Source organism: Dermacentor andersoni, chromosome 1 (genome assembly GCF_023375885.2).
Source record: "Dermacentor andersoni chromosome 1, qqDerAnde1_hic_scaffold, whole genome shotgun sequence".
NCBI lineage: Eukaryota > Metazoa > Arthropoda > Arachnida > Ixodida > Ixodidae > Dermacentor > Dermacentor andersoni.
In genome coordinates, this window is record NC_092814.1 from 300,307,507 (window position 1) to 300,321,832 (window position 14,326).

The 14,326-nt window shown below is 50.1% G+C and overlaps 1 protein-coding gene across 3 annotated transcripts in view; it reads right to left on the reverse strand.

Moving 5' to 3' along the window:
* Positions 1-14,326, reverse strand: part of LOC126547616 (cytochrome P450 4V2-like) — a 54,932-nt gene that overhangs the window by 16,816 nt on the left and 23,790 nt on the right. For all 3 annotated transcript variants that reach the window (XM_055063330.1, XM_055063328.1, XM_055063329.1), the window contains exons 4-6: positions 13,733-13,932; positions 7,386-7,455; positions 5,804-5,930 (exon numbers count right to left, since the gene is read on the reverse strand). In XM_055063330.1, the coding sequence (XP_054919305.1) occupies positions 5,804-5,930; positions 7,386-7,455; positions 13,733-13,932 (397 nt within the window). The remainder of the gene's footprint in view (positions 1-5,803; positions 5,931-7,385; positions 7,456-13,732; positions 13,933-14,326) is intronic.

The following is a 14,326-nucleotide window of genomic DNA, read 5'->3' on the forward strand; positions in this document are numbered from 1 at the left end:
GTACTGGGCGAACGAGATAGTTCACTGCAGATGTTTGCTGCACAACGGTGTATGGGCCAATGTAGCGTGGAAGGAACTTCTCACAGAGGCCTGGGGTGCGGACTGGAGTCCAAAGCAGGACTTGGTCTCCAGAGTGAAAACGTAGGTCACGGCGTTTGTTGTCGCAGTAACGCTTGCGCTCAGCTTGGGTAGCTTCTGTGCTTTGCCGGGCGATTTGACGGCAATGTGCAACTCGGGCAGCGAAATCTTCCGGAAGCGACGCGTTAGGCGAAGAAGGTGCGAAAAATAGTTCTCTGTCGAATATGGTGGAAGGAGATCGTCCATACACAAGGAAGAAAGGGCTGTAGCCGGTAGTTCGTTGAATAGCAGTGTTATATGCGAATGTCACAAAAGGAAGAATTTTATCCCAGTCAGTGTGGTCAGGACGGATGTACATGGAAATCATGTCAGACAGCGTACGGTGGAAGCGCTCAGTAAGGCCATTGGTTTGCGGATGATAAGTGGACGTAGATTTGTGGACGGTATTAGTGGCTCGAAGAACTTCCTCGAGGACTTGTGAAATGAACGCCTTGCCACGGTCACTGAGAAGAACGCGAGGAGCCCCATGGCGCAAGACGATGGCGCGCAAGAAAAAGTCGGCGACCTCAGAAGCGGTGCCGGATCGCAGAGGGGCAGTCTCGGCATATCTTGTTAAATGGTCGACCGAAGTGACAATCCAACGGTGACCGGAGGGTGTCAACGGCAAGGGACCATATAAATCAATGCCAACAAATTCAAAAGGTGCGTCCGGGCAAGGGAGAGGTTGTAGTAAACCGGCAGGAGGGGATGTCGAGCGTTTGCGGTGCTGACATGACGCACAAGAGGCAATGTATTTGGCCACCGTTGAGGATAGGCCAGGCCAGAAGCAGCGGGTCTTTATGCGGTCGTATGTCTTGTGGAAGCCTAAGTGGCCAGCCGATACATCGTCATGAAGTGCCTCTAATACCCGCAAGCGAAGGCAGCGAGGTAGAACTGGGACCCACCGGTGACCTGTTGGGTGGTAAATGTAGCGGTGTAGCACGCCACCTTGAAGGCGGAATTGTCGAAGTTGGCGTCGCAAGCGGCTGTTGGGCGGTTCGGCGAACCCACTAAGGCGATCCATGAGAGCTCGACAGTAGGAGTCGGCCCGCTGAAGCGAGACGAAATCAGAGCGTGATGAAAGCGTAACTTGGTCCAGGGATGTTATCGAGAGTTGGTGAGAGGCAGGCGTAGCATCGGAACGACGTGGTTGGGAAGACGACGGCGCGTTACCTGGAGAGAGTGAGAGTGGGCAGCGAGACAATGCGTCTGCATCATGATGGTGTTTTCCAGACTTGTACGTTATAGTGAAGTCATATTCCTGCAAGCGGAGTATCCAGCGTCCTAAGCGTCCTGACATGTTTTTCATTGATGACAGCCAACACAGAGCATGATGGTCGGTGACGATGGTGAAGTGGCGGCCGTAAAGGTATGGGCGAAATTTCTGAATCGACCAAACGATAGCCAGGCACTCTTGCTCTGTAATGGTGTAGTTCCGCTCAGCTGGAGAAAGTGTTCGGCTGGCATATGCTATGACTTGCTCTTTAGATGCTGTATTACGTTGCAGAAGTACTGCGCCAATACCTTGTGCGCTTGCGTCAGTATGGAGTATGGTGGGGGCACGATTATCGAAGTGGCGAAGCACTGGTCCGGAAGTAAGATGCCGCTTAAGAGCTTGAAAAGCCGACTCGCAGTCGCTAGTCCACGTGAAAGAGGCACCGGTAACCAGTAGCTTGTGTAGAGGAGCTGCTATTGCTGCGAAGTTGCGTATAAACCTACGAAAATATGACGCCAAGCCGAGGAAACTACGTAGATCTTTCTGTTGCTGGGGGCGAGGAAACTGAAGAACGGCACTAATCTTGTCGGGGTCAGGCTGGATGCCATCTTTTGAGACGACGTGACCCAATACTTTTATTGTTTTGGTTGCAAATTTGCATTTTTTTGTATTGATCTGGAGACCAGCATTCGCAAGGCACTTGAGAACTTCGTCTAATCGTTGAAGATGTTGGCTGAAGTCAGACGAAAAGATGACAATATCGTCCAGATAACAGAGGCATGTCTTCCATTTTAGACCACGAAGTACGTTGTCTATCATGCGCTCAAATGTGGCAGGAGCATTGCAAAGGCCAAAAGGCATCACGTTAAATTCATAAAGGCCATCCGGTGTAGCGAATGCGGTCTTTTCTTTGTCAGTCTCGTTCATCGGAATTTGCCAATATCCTGATCGAAGATCAATGCTGGAGAAATACTCCGCCCCTTGTAGTGTGTCCAAAGCGTCGTCAATTCGAGGTATTGGATATACGTCCTTGCGTGTGATCTTATTGAGCGCTCGATAATCCACACAAAAGCGAACTGAGCCATCTTTCTTCTTTACCAGGACCACGGGAGACGCCCATGGGCTAGATGAAGGTCGTATTATCTTCCGCGCAAGCATGTCAGCGACCTGTTGTTCAATGACCTTTCGTTCGGACGGCGATACACGATAGGGGCGTCGTCGTATTATAGCGGAACCTTCGGTTTCGATACGGTGTGTAGCCGCAGGAGTTTGGCTCAACACAGAGGAACAGCTATCGAAACAGGCTTTGTGTTTTGCCAAGACCACCATTAAGGCTTCGGACTGCGCGGCTGTTAGGTCAGAACCAAGAACGGCTGGAGGAGGGAAAGAATCATCCAAACCTGAGGTTGGTGCTGGCGATGAAGAAGGGCAAAGCGTGACTAGAGAGATTGGTTGAGTGTCGGCGAGGGTTGCCACAGTCATCCCTTTGGGCAGCATCACAGGATCTGGGGTCGTGTTGCAAGCAGACAGAAGGGCGCGGCCGCGTGAAAACCGGACGAGACAGGTGGCGATGAGAATTCCGCGAGAAGTACAGCGGGAAGAAGGGGCGACTAGGGCGTCTCCGTCGGCGATCTGACTGGACGTTACGGCTACAACGTCTTCGTGACCAGGACGCAGGACGTAGTCTGAAGCGAGGACCAAGTTCACGCATGAAAGTGAAGAGTCCGCAACAGGTGCAAGCTCTGTATCTGTGATGTGGACAACTTCTTCTCTACATGAAATGACGGCTGAAGCAGAATGTAGGAAGTCCCAACCAAGTATAAGTTCATGGATACACGTTGGAAGGATGATAAACTCGATGTGGTGGCGTATGCCGTCGATGAGAACACGAGCAGTACACTGTCCGTCAGGGTGAATGAATGCATTATTAGCGCCACGCAAAATAGGTCCAAGATAAGGCGTTTTTACTTTACGGAGCCGGGAACACAGATCACTCCGAAGAACAGAAACGGCGGCACCGGTATCGATGAGAGCTGATGCGGGAACACCTTCGATAGTCACAGAAAGCATGTTGGCCGGGCGAACAGGAGGAATTTTTGAAGACCGATAAGAAGCAGTTTCCCCTCCAAAAACTGCAACAGTTAGTTTTCCGAGTGCTGGTCGACAAAATGGGAAGTGGGACGAAGTGGTGATGTAGAGCGCCGGTAAGGGGATGGAGAACGACGTCTGGCCGAACGGGAACTATGAGGCAGATTGGGAGCAGCTGGTGGAGACGCAGAACGCTGTTGAGGGAATGAGTGCGGTCCGGGATAGTAGTCGTCTGATCGGCGAGTGCGGTCTCTTTCGTGCTCAGCATAGCCTCGCCTTTCATCCTGCTGGCGCCGGCGGCAGAAGCGAGATATATGGCCGCGTATGCCACAGTAAAAACAAACCGGACGAGGTGGACGCCACTGAGGGTACGATGGCGCAGCAAGTGCTCTGGTTCCCATCGAAGCCAAATGGTCATAGGAAACGCCAGTAGGCACGGAAGTCACGGTAGGGGTGGGTAGCGAAACAACATCCGCGTAGGTAGGGGTGGAGCGCGCTACCGGAGCAAGATGCGTCGTGGGTGTAGTCATCGCTGTCAACTCCTGCTTTACGACCTCGCGCAAGTCGAAGGTGGGGGTTGGTGCGCAGGCAGCAGGGGGACGCTTTAGGTCTTGTAGTTGAAGCTCCTCGCGGATGATGGTGCGGATAAGAGCACGTAGATCTGGAGAATGAGCAACCTGAGGATCGCTGCTGTCATGTGGAAGACGAATAGACTGCAGCTCGTCGAGGCGTTGACACGTTGAAGTGATGTCTTGGACAGAAGCCGGATTTTGCACGATTAAGGCGTTGAACGCGACAGGCCCAATGCCTTTTAAGATGTGGCGAACGCGTTCGGCTTCCGTCATGCTAGGATTCGCACGGCGGCACAGAGCCAAGACATCCTCTATGTATGAGGTGTAAGACTCTTGGGGAAGTTGGCGGCGCGTTCCCAGCTTCTGTTTGGCGACTTCTGCACGGCCAGACGAGGAAGCGAAGATTTGCCGCAGCTTCGAGGTAAACGTGGTCCAATCCGCGATGTCGGTTTCGTGGTTGAAATACCACGTCTTTGCAACACCGGTCAAGTAGAAGGCGACGTGCCTCAATTTCTGGGTGTCGTTCCACTTGTTACAAGAACTCACGCGGTCGTAGTGGTCGATCCAATCGTCTACGTCATCACCGCGGAGTCCCGCAAAGACAGGGGGATCGCGCTGAGGGCTCGTCACAGTCCAAGAGGGCGCCGCAGGTGGGGTCGTCTGCGTGGTAGGGTTTGAGGCGCCGGAAGGGCCGGGGTCGGAAGTGTCCATTGTTGTAGGGGTAGTTGGGTGCAGGCGGCGACCGGAACGGAGCTCCAGGGAGGACGGGAACGCGAGAGGACGTCGGGATCTTGACGTACCTCCACCACTTTATAATACCGAGACCGATCAAGTTGTCCAGCGCTGTTTATTCCACCAAAGGCAACGCCCCCAGCTCACGCGCGAAGAAGTCGAAGAACAGTGAAGATGATGATGGCTATGTACAAATGAAAACGACGAAGTACGTTAATAGTGCTTACAATATATATATATATATATGCCTCTCAGACACTCTGTTGGGTTATAGCTCTTCTGGCTGATGCTATGGGGCATGTGCGGGCCGTGATGTACGGACACGTCGGAGTGCCCTCAGCAGGTGTAGTATTCATTCTCACTCCATTCGACGAGACGAGAGACATGACGATGTATTCATATTACCTGCACCAGAGGTCATTACATCAGCCCGTGCCGTGGCCAGTGTCACGTGAAGTATTCCTCGTTATGTGAATTACTCCAGCAAAAAAAAATAAAAAATCATAGGGTTTTACGTGCCAAAACCACTTTCTGATTATGAGGCACACCGTAGTGGGGAACTCGGCAAACTTTGAACACCTGGGGTTCTTTAACGTGCACCTAAATCTAAGTACACGGGCGTTCTCGCCCCCTTCGAAATGCGGCCGCCGTGGCCGGGATTCGATCCCGCGACCTCGTGCTTAGCAGCCCAACACCATAGCCGCTAAGGAACCACGGCGTATCCATTACTCCAGCAAAGCGCGTCGTGTTCGACAGATGAACGCGACGTTTACAGTGTACGCGGTACCATAGTTCTGGAGCTCTGTTTCGCTGCCAGAAAAAACGACACATTGTTAGGTACAGTTTTTTTTTTAGGAGCCGAAGGCCTCGTAGTCCTTCAGATCATAAGCCTAAGTTATTCGGTTAAACCTCTCGAACTTTATAGCCGCTATATTTAGTCTTACAAAGAGTTGATATCTGGAGAATTGCGAGTATTCGGCGCCTAAAGCAACGTGTAACAGAGCGCCGCTTCTCAGGTAAGGTGTACTCGCGTCAATGGAACATGGCAACAATGTCAATCTATATTAAGGGAACTTACGCCGTAGACGATGTCTTCTATTTTTCGCAGGCTTTCCCGAAATAGGCGGCCGTTGTGCGTCAAGAAGTAAAGCTCATCCAGCCAAGTCCAAGGTTGAAAGATTCTCATGCTCACCAGCACTGTAAGCCTGCGAGGTACTCAAAGAGACGCGGTGAGATCGTACTCAATCCGGACACTCTGTCCAATGGCTCTTCACTAAAATGTCTTGCTGGGCGAGTTCATTGAACACTAAGCAATGCATGATAATGCAATGAACACAAGAGACACGAACTGCGTTAGCGACACTTCTGGTTGTAGTTTTTGCGAATGAGCTGCTGATGTTTGACGCGTTGCTGTTCATTTTTTTTAAGTGATCATAGCCCGCATATACGCGATTACAATTATTTGACATGAATCTCTGAATAAAGAGTTGAAGCTTAGCGCCTGCTCGGTTTATATCTAGTCCCTCCTTTTTAAGTGTTTCTTTACTTTTAGCGCTAATATGCCTTCCTTCGCTAAGACGAGGTATGGAAATGCGGCAGGAATGAACGCTATGAAGCTGACAACGAACATCGGCGTAAGGGAACTTAGCCCATCATATCCTCTACTTAAGCATTAGTCCAGTCCACTGCTGATAGGAAAGCAAACACAGTTGACATTACCATGAGGTATCCTTTCCTTATTTTTTTAAGGAACCAATATTACGTTTTGCAAGTCTATGTCAACTCTGTAGAGTATCAGAGGAGCGACTTATGTCAGCAACTCGCACACATAAGCAATTCAAGTAGTGTTATTAGCGTTATGCACTGTTTTCTTCATCATTTCAGACGTACGTTAAAAGGAAGTTCCGCATCGTTTGAGAATAAAAGCTAACTCGATGCCTACGGCAAACCCTTTCGCACATATTGATATGTACTTAATTAATGGACACTGTTTGGCACCAAATAGCGCACCTGTAATACGAGAAAGTACGGGAAAACTAGCGATTGGATGTATTCAACCTTTGCAAAGGAGACTTGCTGCTGTACTTCCTGGGAAAAAATGCCATATTACAATCTTTCCACTCCGCAAGAAAAGCTTTTAAAAATGCACGAAATTTTAAGTGCCTGCAGAGTAAGCTCAGCATTTGAGCTTGCCACGCTTGGTACTACATACTGTACTTGCTGCTATCGCAGTGTGCCCTAAAGGTGTAGGGCCTAAAATCGCACGTAAAAAAAAAAAAAAACGGTGACGTAATGCAGCATAGATTAACAGAGCTTTCTTCTCGCAAAAATGGTTCACTCCAAATATGTTTCTCAATCATGGAGGCGAGTGCTTATTAAGTTTTCATAGCATCCGTCTTTAGAAAAGAGCTATCCTCGAGCAAGATTCGATATAAAGAAAAAATGCTGTTTCTTTCTTTCTTTTTCTTTATTTTACGATCAGCTACCTTTCATTTATATTTCAGTGAGGGTTTTTATCGGGGAATTCGGAACGGCAGAGCTTAATTTTTGGGCGTGTCTCCATAGCGATCAAACTGTTTAATGTATGCACGTATATGCGTTGTCCATTACTATTCATAATGAAGCTATACACCAGGAGAGTGAACAAAATAATAGCTCACAAATGAAAGAAGGTGCCGTAGTTTCCATGCTTCTCTCCCTGAACACCCAAGTCTACCCCAAGGGTAACACCTGCGAAAAAACAAAAAAAAAAGAAGGAAATAGGGAGCTCGGTGAGCTCTTTTAGGGGGTTTTCTTCTCCGTCGGGGACCGCATGTGGCGCGGCTGAGCGCCGGCCCCATCTTGAAAGCGACCTGCATGCAATGGATACAGAGTCTAGATGCGTCGAGGGATGATAGCTTCGTTTTCACTGTGTTCTCGCCGCTTAGTTCGGGTTGAAGAAAGAGGCAGTACGAAGGTCAACTTGCTCGCTGCTGCTGCTGTTTTTCCTCACTTCAGCGTTTTGACAGCGAGTGTCCGCACTCATCGAGTGAGATATGTCTGTGTTTGCCTGTGCGCACATGACATCATGCTTGTTAATTTAGTTAGCAAGCGAATGTTTACAAGTTTCTATGGCCGATAAAGCTACTGTCCTTCGTATAGCTATGGTGGCTAGCCACCATAGTATAGTTGTCGAATAATTGCTATCGCAGTCGATACTTCGCCTTTCGGCGGAACTGCTACTTGTGATGCTAACGCCTCAAAGGGCCCATTGAGCGAAAAAGGCAGCGCTGTAGCAGCGAAACGGCACCCAAATTCCCATTGGCTGCGAGGCCACGTCAGGTGCGCGCCTCGACATAGCAGAGTGAGCGAAAGGGAACACCTGCTGGCCCGCCACGTGTTGCATGAGGGGAGGGGACATCGCCGCGACGCAACATCACCCCTGCTCTCGGAAGTCCTGCGTTATTCGCGCGTTCCTTGTCCGCGCAAGCTCTCGCCTGCGTTCTAACTTGACCCCGATAATCGCTATAAAGAAATTAATGCATAAAAGACAGAATAAATTCGAAAGGAAAAGTTCACTGACGATTACGATACTCCCTAACGCGAAATTTGAGGGCAGCTGTATGCGTGTTTTCATTTCGCGATATATTTATTGGCTGGCGCGGACAATCTGTGTCGTGCGGCACATTGCAGACTGAGCGAAATGTGGCGCGACTGCCTCGCGCCATAACAGAGAGATCGTGTGAGGCAGCGCGTGGGTGAGGAGCGGGCGCGATTCACAGCAGCCGCCTCAGACAGATCTCCGCTCATGCCGCGCTTTTTAACGCGAAAGCGTTAAGGAGCCCGTGTCCCAGAAAATCCGGTGTCGGCGTCGGACGTCGTCTCGGCAAAAAGATTTTCGAGCAACCCATACCCAAGCACTCAATGTGACAAAAGGAATTTATTGAACTAATTGAATTTCTCAAGCTAAAATGCGTGGAAAAATCGTAAACCATGACTTACACACAACCTACAGACATGATAGCTCTCGGATTGTAATTCGACTGTACACCAGAACAAAGTAAAAAATTGAGTGGCGCCATTTTCAGAGCCCGGTGGCGCCACCTGCTGCTCCAACGGCTCCGAGCTGCCAAGCGAGGCGACCGCACGTAGACGCAGCGCTTACGCTGCTTGTGCTTTGACATTTCTTTGAAGTTTTCACGAAGGACTGGATGGTGCATTTTAGCTAGCGAATTTAGTTAGTGAACTTCAGCTTCTCGGCAAGATTGTGCTGCAAATCGGAATGGTTGTGGCAAGCGCAACGTCCGCAGCGGAGCGAATCATTCGGGTAAATCTGTGTTGCCTTTGCATCGGAAACATTGGTTCTGCGGCTATTCCACTTTGATTTGCATGTCTGACTATACGTCATGAACTAGTAAAAGCCTTGCAGTATGCGATATACTTTACCTCCGCGTGGTAGTGCCTGGAAAAATCTCGCGGTCCGCACCTTAAAAACAGCGGCATGCCGTAGGTTCGACTAAGCGTAGCGCACGTGCGCGGATGCCCAGAGGTGTCCGTTTTTTTGTCTCGGGATGGCGGAAAAATGAATTAACTTTACTTCAGCCGTGTCGGATCTACTGTGCAATGTATGCATACTTTTCTTAACAAACATCGCCGCTCTTTCCCTCTGGCCAGTAGTTACAGCTTTCACACGTAAAGGTTTCGAATAGTTGCTGAAAGGTATTGCGAAATTTCGTGGCCACTAACGCCAGAGAACAAAATTCAATTTGTTACGCATGAGTTCGATTGTCATGAGCGTCAGAACTTTGTAGTGGTGCGAACACTTTCGCGGCATTTACTTGTCAATCAGTTGCTTAGTTCTATGGCGAGAGCCGCTGTACGAAGCCCACCTCAGGCCTTTGCGTAACTGCGAGCCGTAGACATACACATACACATAGACACGCAAAGATACACACAAACAGAGACAAAAGGACATGCATGGCTGAATATGCCACAGCGGCACAGCTCTCGACGTACATCGTGTTCGTCGCAAGCGGTGCTCTGCAACCTGCTTCGTTTTCGCTGGTTATTTGCACATCCATATATGACATGTTCTGTACTTGGACGTTGCGGGCACAGACATATTTACACATCTAACACCCCGTAACACACACACGCTACATGCACGCGAATGCGTCTTGGCAGCTCAGGGAAGATGGCGGCCGGTCGCTGGGTTCCGGAGTATGCGCTCAGCCTATCCATTCGAGACTATCGTGTTCTGGTCTATAAGAGAAAACATAATTCTGTTTCGCGAAAGCTGAAAGAAACCCCTTTTCCAGCGTTTCTACCATTCACAAACCAGCCACGGCGCGCGCCATTTGCACGAGCCGGCGCGTCGGTTTCTCGGGGGCCATGGAGCGGCAGGCCCGGTTCCTTGCAATACCTCCAGCTGGCACTCGCCTCCTTCGCATCGCGGCCCACGCAAGAGGCCGCGTTTCTACTAGAAAGCCCGCCCTCATGCATAGCGTTCGCGACCAGCGTTTCCCGGTAAACAATACGGTTACATACGCTCCAGTTCGGGGAAGCGTAAGAAGCAGTCAGAGATATTTGAATGTTATCGCGTTCCACACTTAAAGGCGAAGCTTAACGTCCCTCCAAACGTTTTTTCGTATATGGTATCGGTGGCGTCATCGATGATCAGACGACGCGCGCTACTCTGGCACAATCTCGTAGCCATCGTCACCGTAGAGCAAGTCTTGCGCGGCACTACGCTTTTCTTCTCACGCTTTCGCTATGCCCTCCTGCTCCGCTTTCTTCCTCGCGCTCTCTACACTATCGCCGTCTTTCAAACGCGTTCGCTCTTTCATCCTTCGCTTTGCTCGTTCGCTCGGTTACGAGAACGCCGAGCGACGACGCCGACGCTCGCCGCAGGAACAAGTTCCTAACAACTGCGCTCTAAAACGTTGGTGGAAGTGAGTTTCGAGCCTACTTACTACCCCACGCTCAGAGCGCCTCCTAGACGGTAGGACTATGCTCTCTGCACTCTGCTAGCACTGTGCTCTATGACATCATCCTACTTGGTCTCAAATTTCCATTACCAAGCCCGGCGAGACGAAAGAGCTGACGTCAAAATTACCGCAGCTTATTCGGGGGCGTCCTTATTAGACTATATGGCAGTCGGGCAAGGTAGCATGACATCACAGATCGAAGTGCACCGGCCTTGTGCTGTCTAAGAGGCGTTGGCTAAGCGCCTCAACGCACTCGCTTTGCGGCGAGTAATGCGAAATCATTTATGTACAATTGAATGCAGCTTAACGGTCCTTCGAGTTTTTCACTCCAATTCAAGTTTTGCGGCTACATTGGTGTGGGTTGTTGTTATTATTATTATTATTATTATTATTATTATTATTTTACAGTTTCTACGTTCGCACCGTGCTACGTGGCCGAGTACGTTAAGCGCATCGAATTCCAACACAGGGGCAGTGCGCATGCACACGTTCTTCTATCGCTGATTGCACGGCCCGCACATGCAAGCCTCGACGAAGCAGAGAGGGCGAAACGGAACGCCTGCTGCCACGATAACGCGCCAGGTGTGACGTGAGGGAAAAGGGCAGCGCCGCGACGTGCCTCTGCCTCTTCGCTCATTTTGCTGCGTTCTTCTGCGCCCTTATTTCGTCTACGGTGTACTGGAATTCACGGCCACGTTTCGCTACTGCCAAGGTTGCGGCGTCCGACGATGTAGATGCTTCAGAATCCATAGCGGTACGTGCTGCTCGATCCAGCAAGCAGCAGCAACCCGCGGTGCTATCGTTGCATGCCACCAACGTCCTGCGCGACGAGAGATCGAGGAAGCAGCAGCACCCGCCAGCGTATATACAATTGCTCGTAGGTAAAGCGGGGCGTGTCACTTGCGGAGACGACGGACGTTTGCGCGCACGCGCAAGTAAGAGCGGGTGCGAGAGAGGAAATGTGGGGACTTTTCCTCCTTTAATATACAACTCTGCCTAGGCACTACGGAGGGGCTTCTTAGTGCGCGCGTTGTATGCGCTTGTCCCTAGGCGTGCCGGCAGAAGTCGCGGGGCACGGTAGTGCTGAACGTAGCATCGCAAGTCGGCGGCTCGACACAATTACATTTATTGAAGCGTGTTTTTTACTAATTAAAACAACGTGTCATTATTTCGCATTATTAGCGGCGACTCCAGGACACCAAAACGGCAACGGGGACATCAAAGCTAGATCCCGGACGGGTCTGTGGTAAATTGATCGCGCACAGCCAATTTTTTATGCGAACATCCCCTGGCCCGCTTCGGCCACCGCGGCGCCAACCCACGGGCCGCCCTGCTTCCAGCTTTGATCCCCCGCTATCGCTTGGGTGCCCCGGAGATGCTGCGCCGCCTGCTTTAATATAACCTCAGGTGCTCTCCTGGAGCCTCCATTTGCCGGTTAGATGTGCCCTCCTGGAACAGTGCTTGTAAAAAATGCAGTCTATCGTCGCGACTAAAAAAGCGACCCGTGACTTATACAACACCAGCCAGAACCTTGCCCCTTCAGACGCAGCGCTCACCAAATGGGGCGTCCATGCCCACTGCCTCACCGCGCGGGCAACCAGCGGCGGATCGTAAACAAACTGGACCGCACTCCTCATGCCGGCATGCCTAGGGGCCAAACGCATACAACACGCGTTAAGAAACATCCTCTGTTGTGCCTAGGCAGACTCACATATTCAAGGAGCAAAGGCCCCCAGATTTTCTCTCTCGCGCTCGTTCTTACTCGCGCCTGCACAGAAACCTCGAGCGCCGTGAAAAGTGCCACGCCCCGCTGTACCTACGAGCAATTGTAAAAACGCCACCCGCCAAGGCCGGCATACGCACGCAGTAACTAAGCCAACAGGGGGTGAGGGAGAGCCACGTCGTGTTGGTGCCCGCTCCCCTCACGCAACACCTGCCCAGCTATCGTGGCAGACGTTACATTTCACCGGCTCTGCTCCGTCGAGGCGTGCTCGCGACGTGGGATTGCAGCCAATGGAAATTTAGGGGCCGTTTCTCTGCTACAGACGTGGGATTTCTCGCTCAATGGGCCATTTAGTGCTTTCGCATCAGAAAAAGAAAACGGAAGAAAAAAAAAGAATGCTCGCAAATCGCCGTAAAAACGTCTCACGGGACTGGTAGTGATGCAGTCTCAGAGCGCAAGGAATCGCTGCAGGTTGCGGTGTCAGAGTTCGTGCGGAGCACCATTTACACCCCGAAACGTCTGGTTTGATGTTTGTGTCGCAAAAGAAAAATAGTTTGTTAACTGTTTGAAAGAAACTTTGTTTGGTTATAATGGGAGGTAATAAAGACACGCGTTCCAGCAATGATTTGAACAGAAATGTTATTTCCTTTTTATGTCTATTACTTTGACGTATCCGCTCAGTAGCGGTCTCTGGAATATAGTAGTTCAGGCCAAGCTCTCAGCCTTTTCTATTATAATAAATTTCTCTGTCTGTTTTTGTTATATCTCGTTTGATTATAACTAGGTTCAACTACCGCCTCCTGTCCCTCCTACCATCACTTTCCTTTTTGTACATTTATCACTTGTTCCATTGTTGTTTTATTTATTTCTCTTTTTGTTTTGTTTTTACATTAATGCCCTCCGCGCTAATTGATAAGAGTTGTAATAATGCCTCCGGGCAAATGTGGTGATGTAAATTAAGAAGTAAATAAACTAATTCCTTTTTCTTTGAAGAGCTGTTCTATATCCTCACTCGGGGCCCCCAGGGCATGCTCTTGGATCGACCAGTGTCCCATGCTCCTGATCACTGATATCTATTGGTCCATCGCCACCATTACACTCACAATTGGGATGACACGCATGAAGTGTCATTTCAATTCAAACAGCGCAAAGGTTAGCACAAAAACATGTTTCTAAAATTGTGACAGTTGCAAAGCGAAACGCAATGACAGCCAACAGAATTGGCGGATAATAACGTAAACAGACCACCTGAATAAGGAATCCGCTTAGGCTGCACATGCGTGCTTAAATACGGAGAGTGACCGCATTACGTGCTCACGTCCAATAATGTCCAAGGTGCACATTTGCACGTTGTCGAGGCATCGTATGGGCTCGTCAGGCGCCTCCTTCAGCATCTTCTCTATGCGCGCCACCAGACAGTCGGCGTTTTTCCCGATGAAGTGGCAGTAGTTTTCCATGGCATTTGCTTGGAAAGCTTGCATAAACACCTTGCGTTTGGACTTCCATGGATCACCGCCACTGCGTTGAAAGGTGAAGGAGATGTATGGTTCAAGTCAAGCCACAACAGCAGTCCTCCCTCTGCTTCCCTTTCACAATGACTATCTACGTGCTTTTTTGTTACCGTCTCCTAGCCCACTGTTCTGTAGACGAATTTGCGATACTGTGTCGTGGTTATCTTGCTTATCACCACACTCACCGTGATATTTTTCAGCGTAGGTGACGTCAGGACGGTTCACCTAGAACTTTGTGTACTGTGATCGAAACGGCACCTTCAGACTGGACTAGCCCGGCATTCAGCTAGTTCAACGTGTATTTTTTTGAAGGCTTAAGTTTCAATAACAACAGATACGCCAGCTTGCGAAAGCTGTTTTCGAGCAATTCAGTGACCGCTCAACAACATGAGACTGAGACC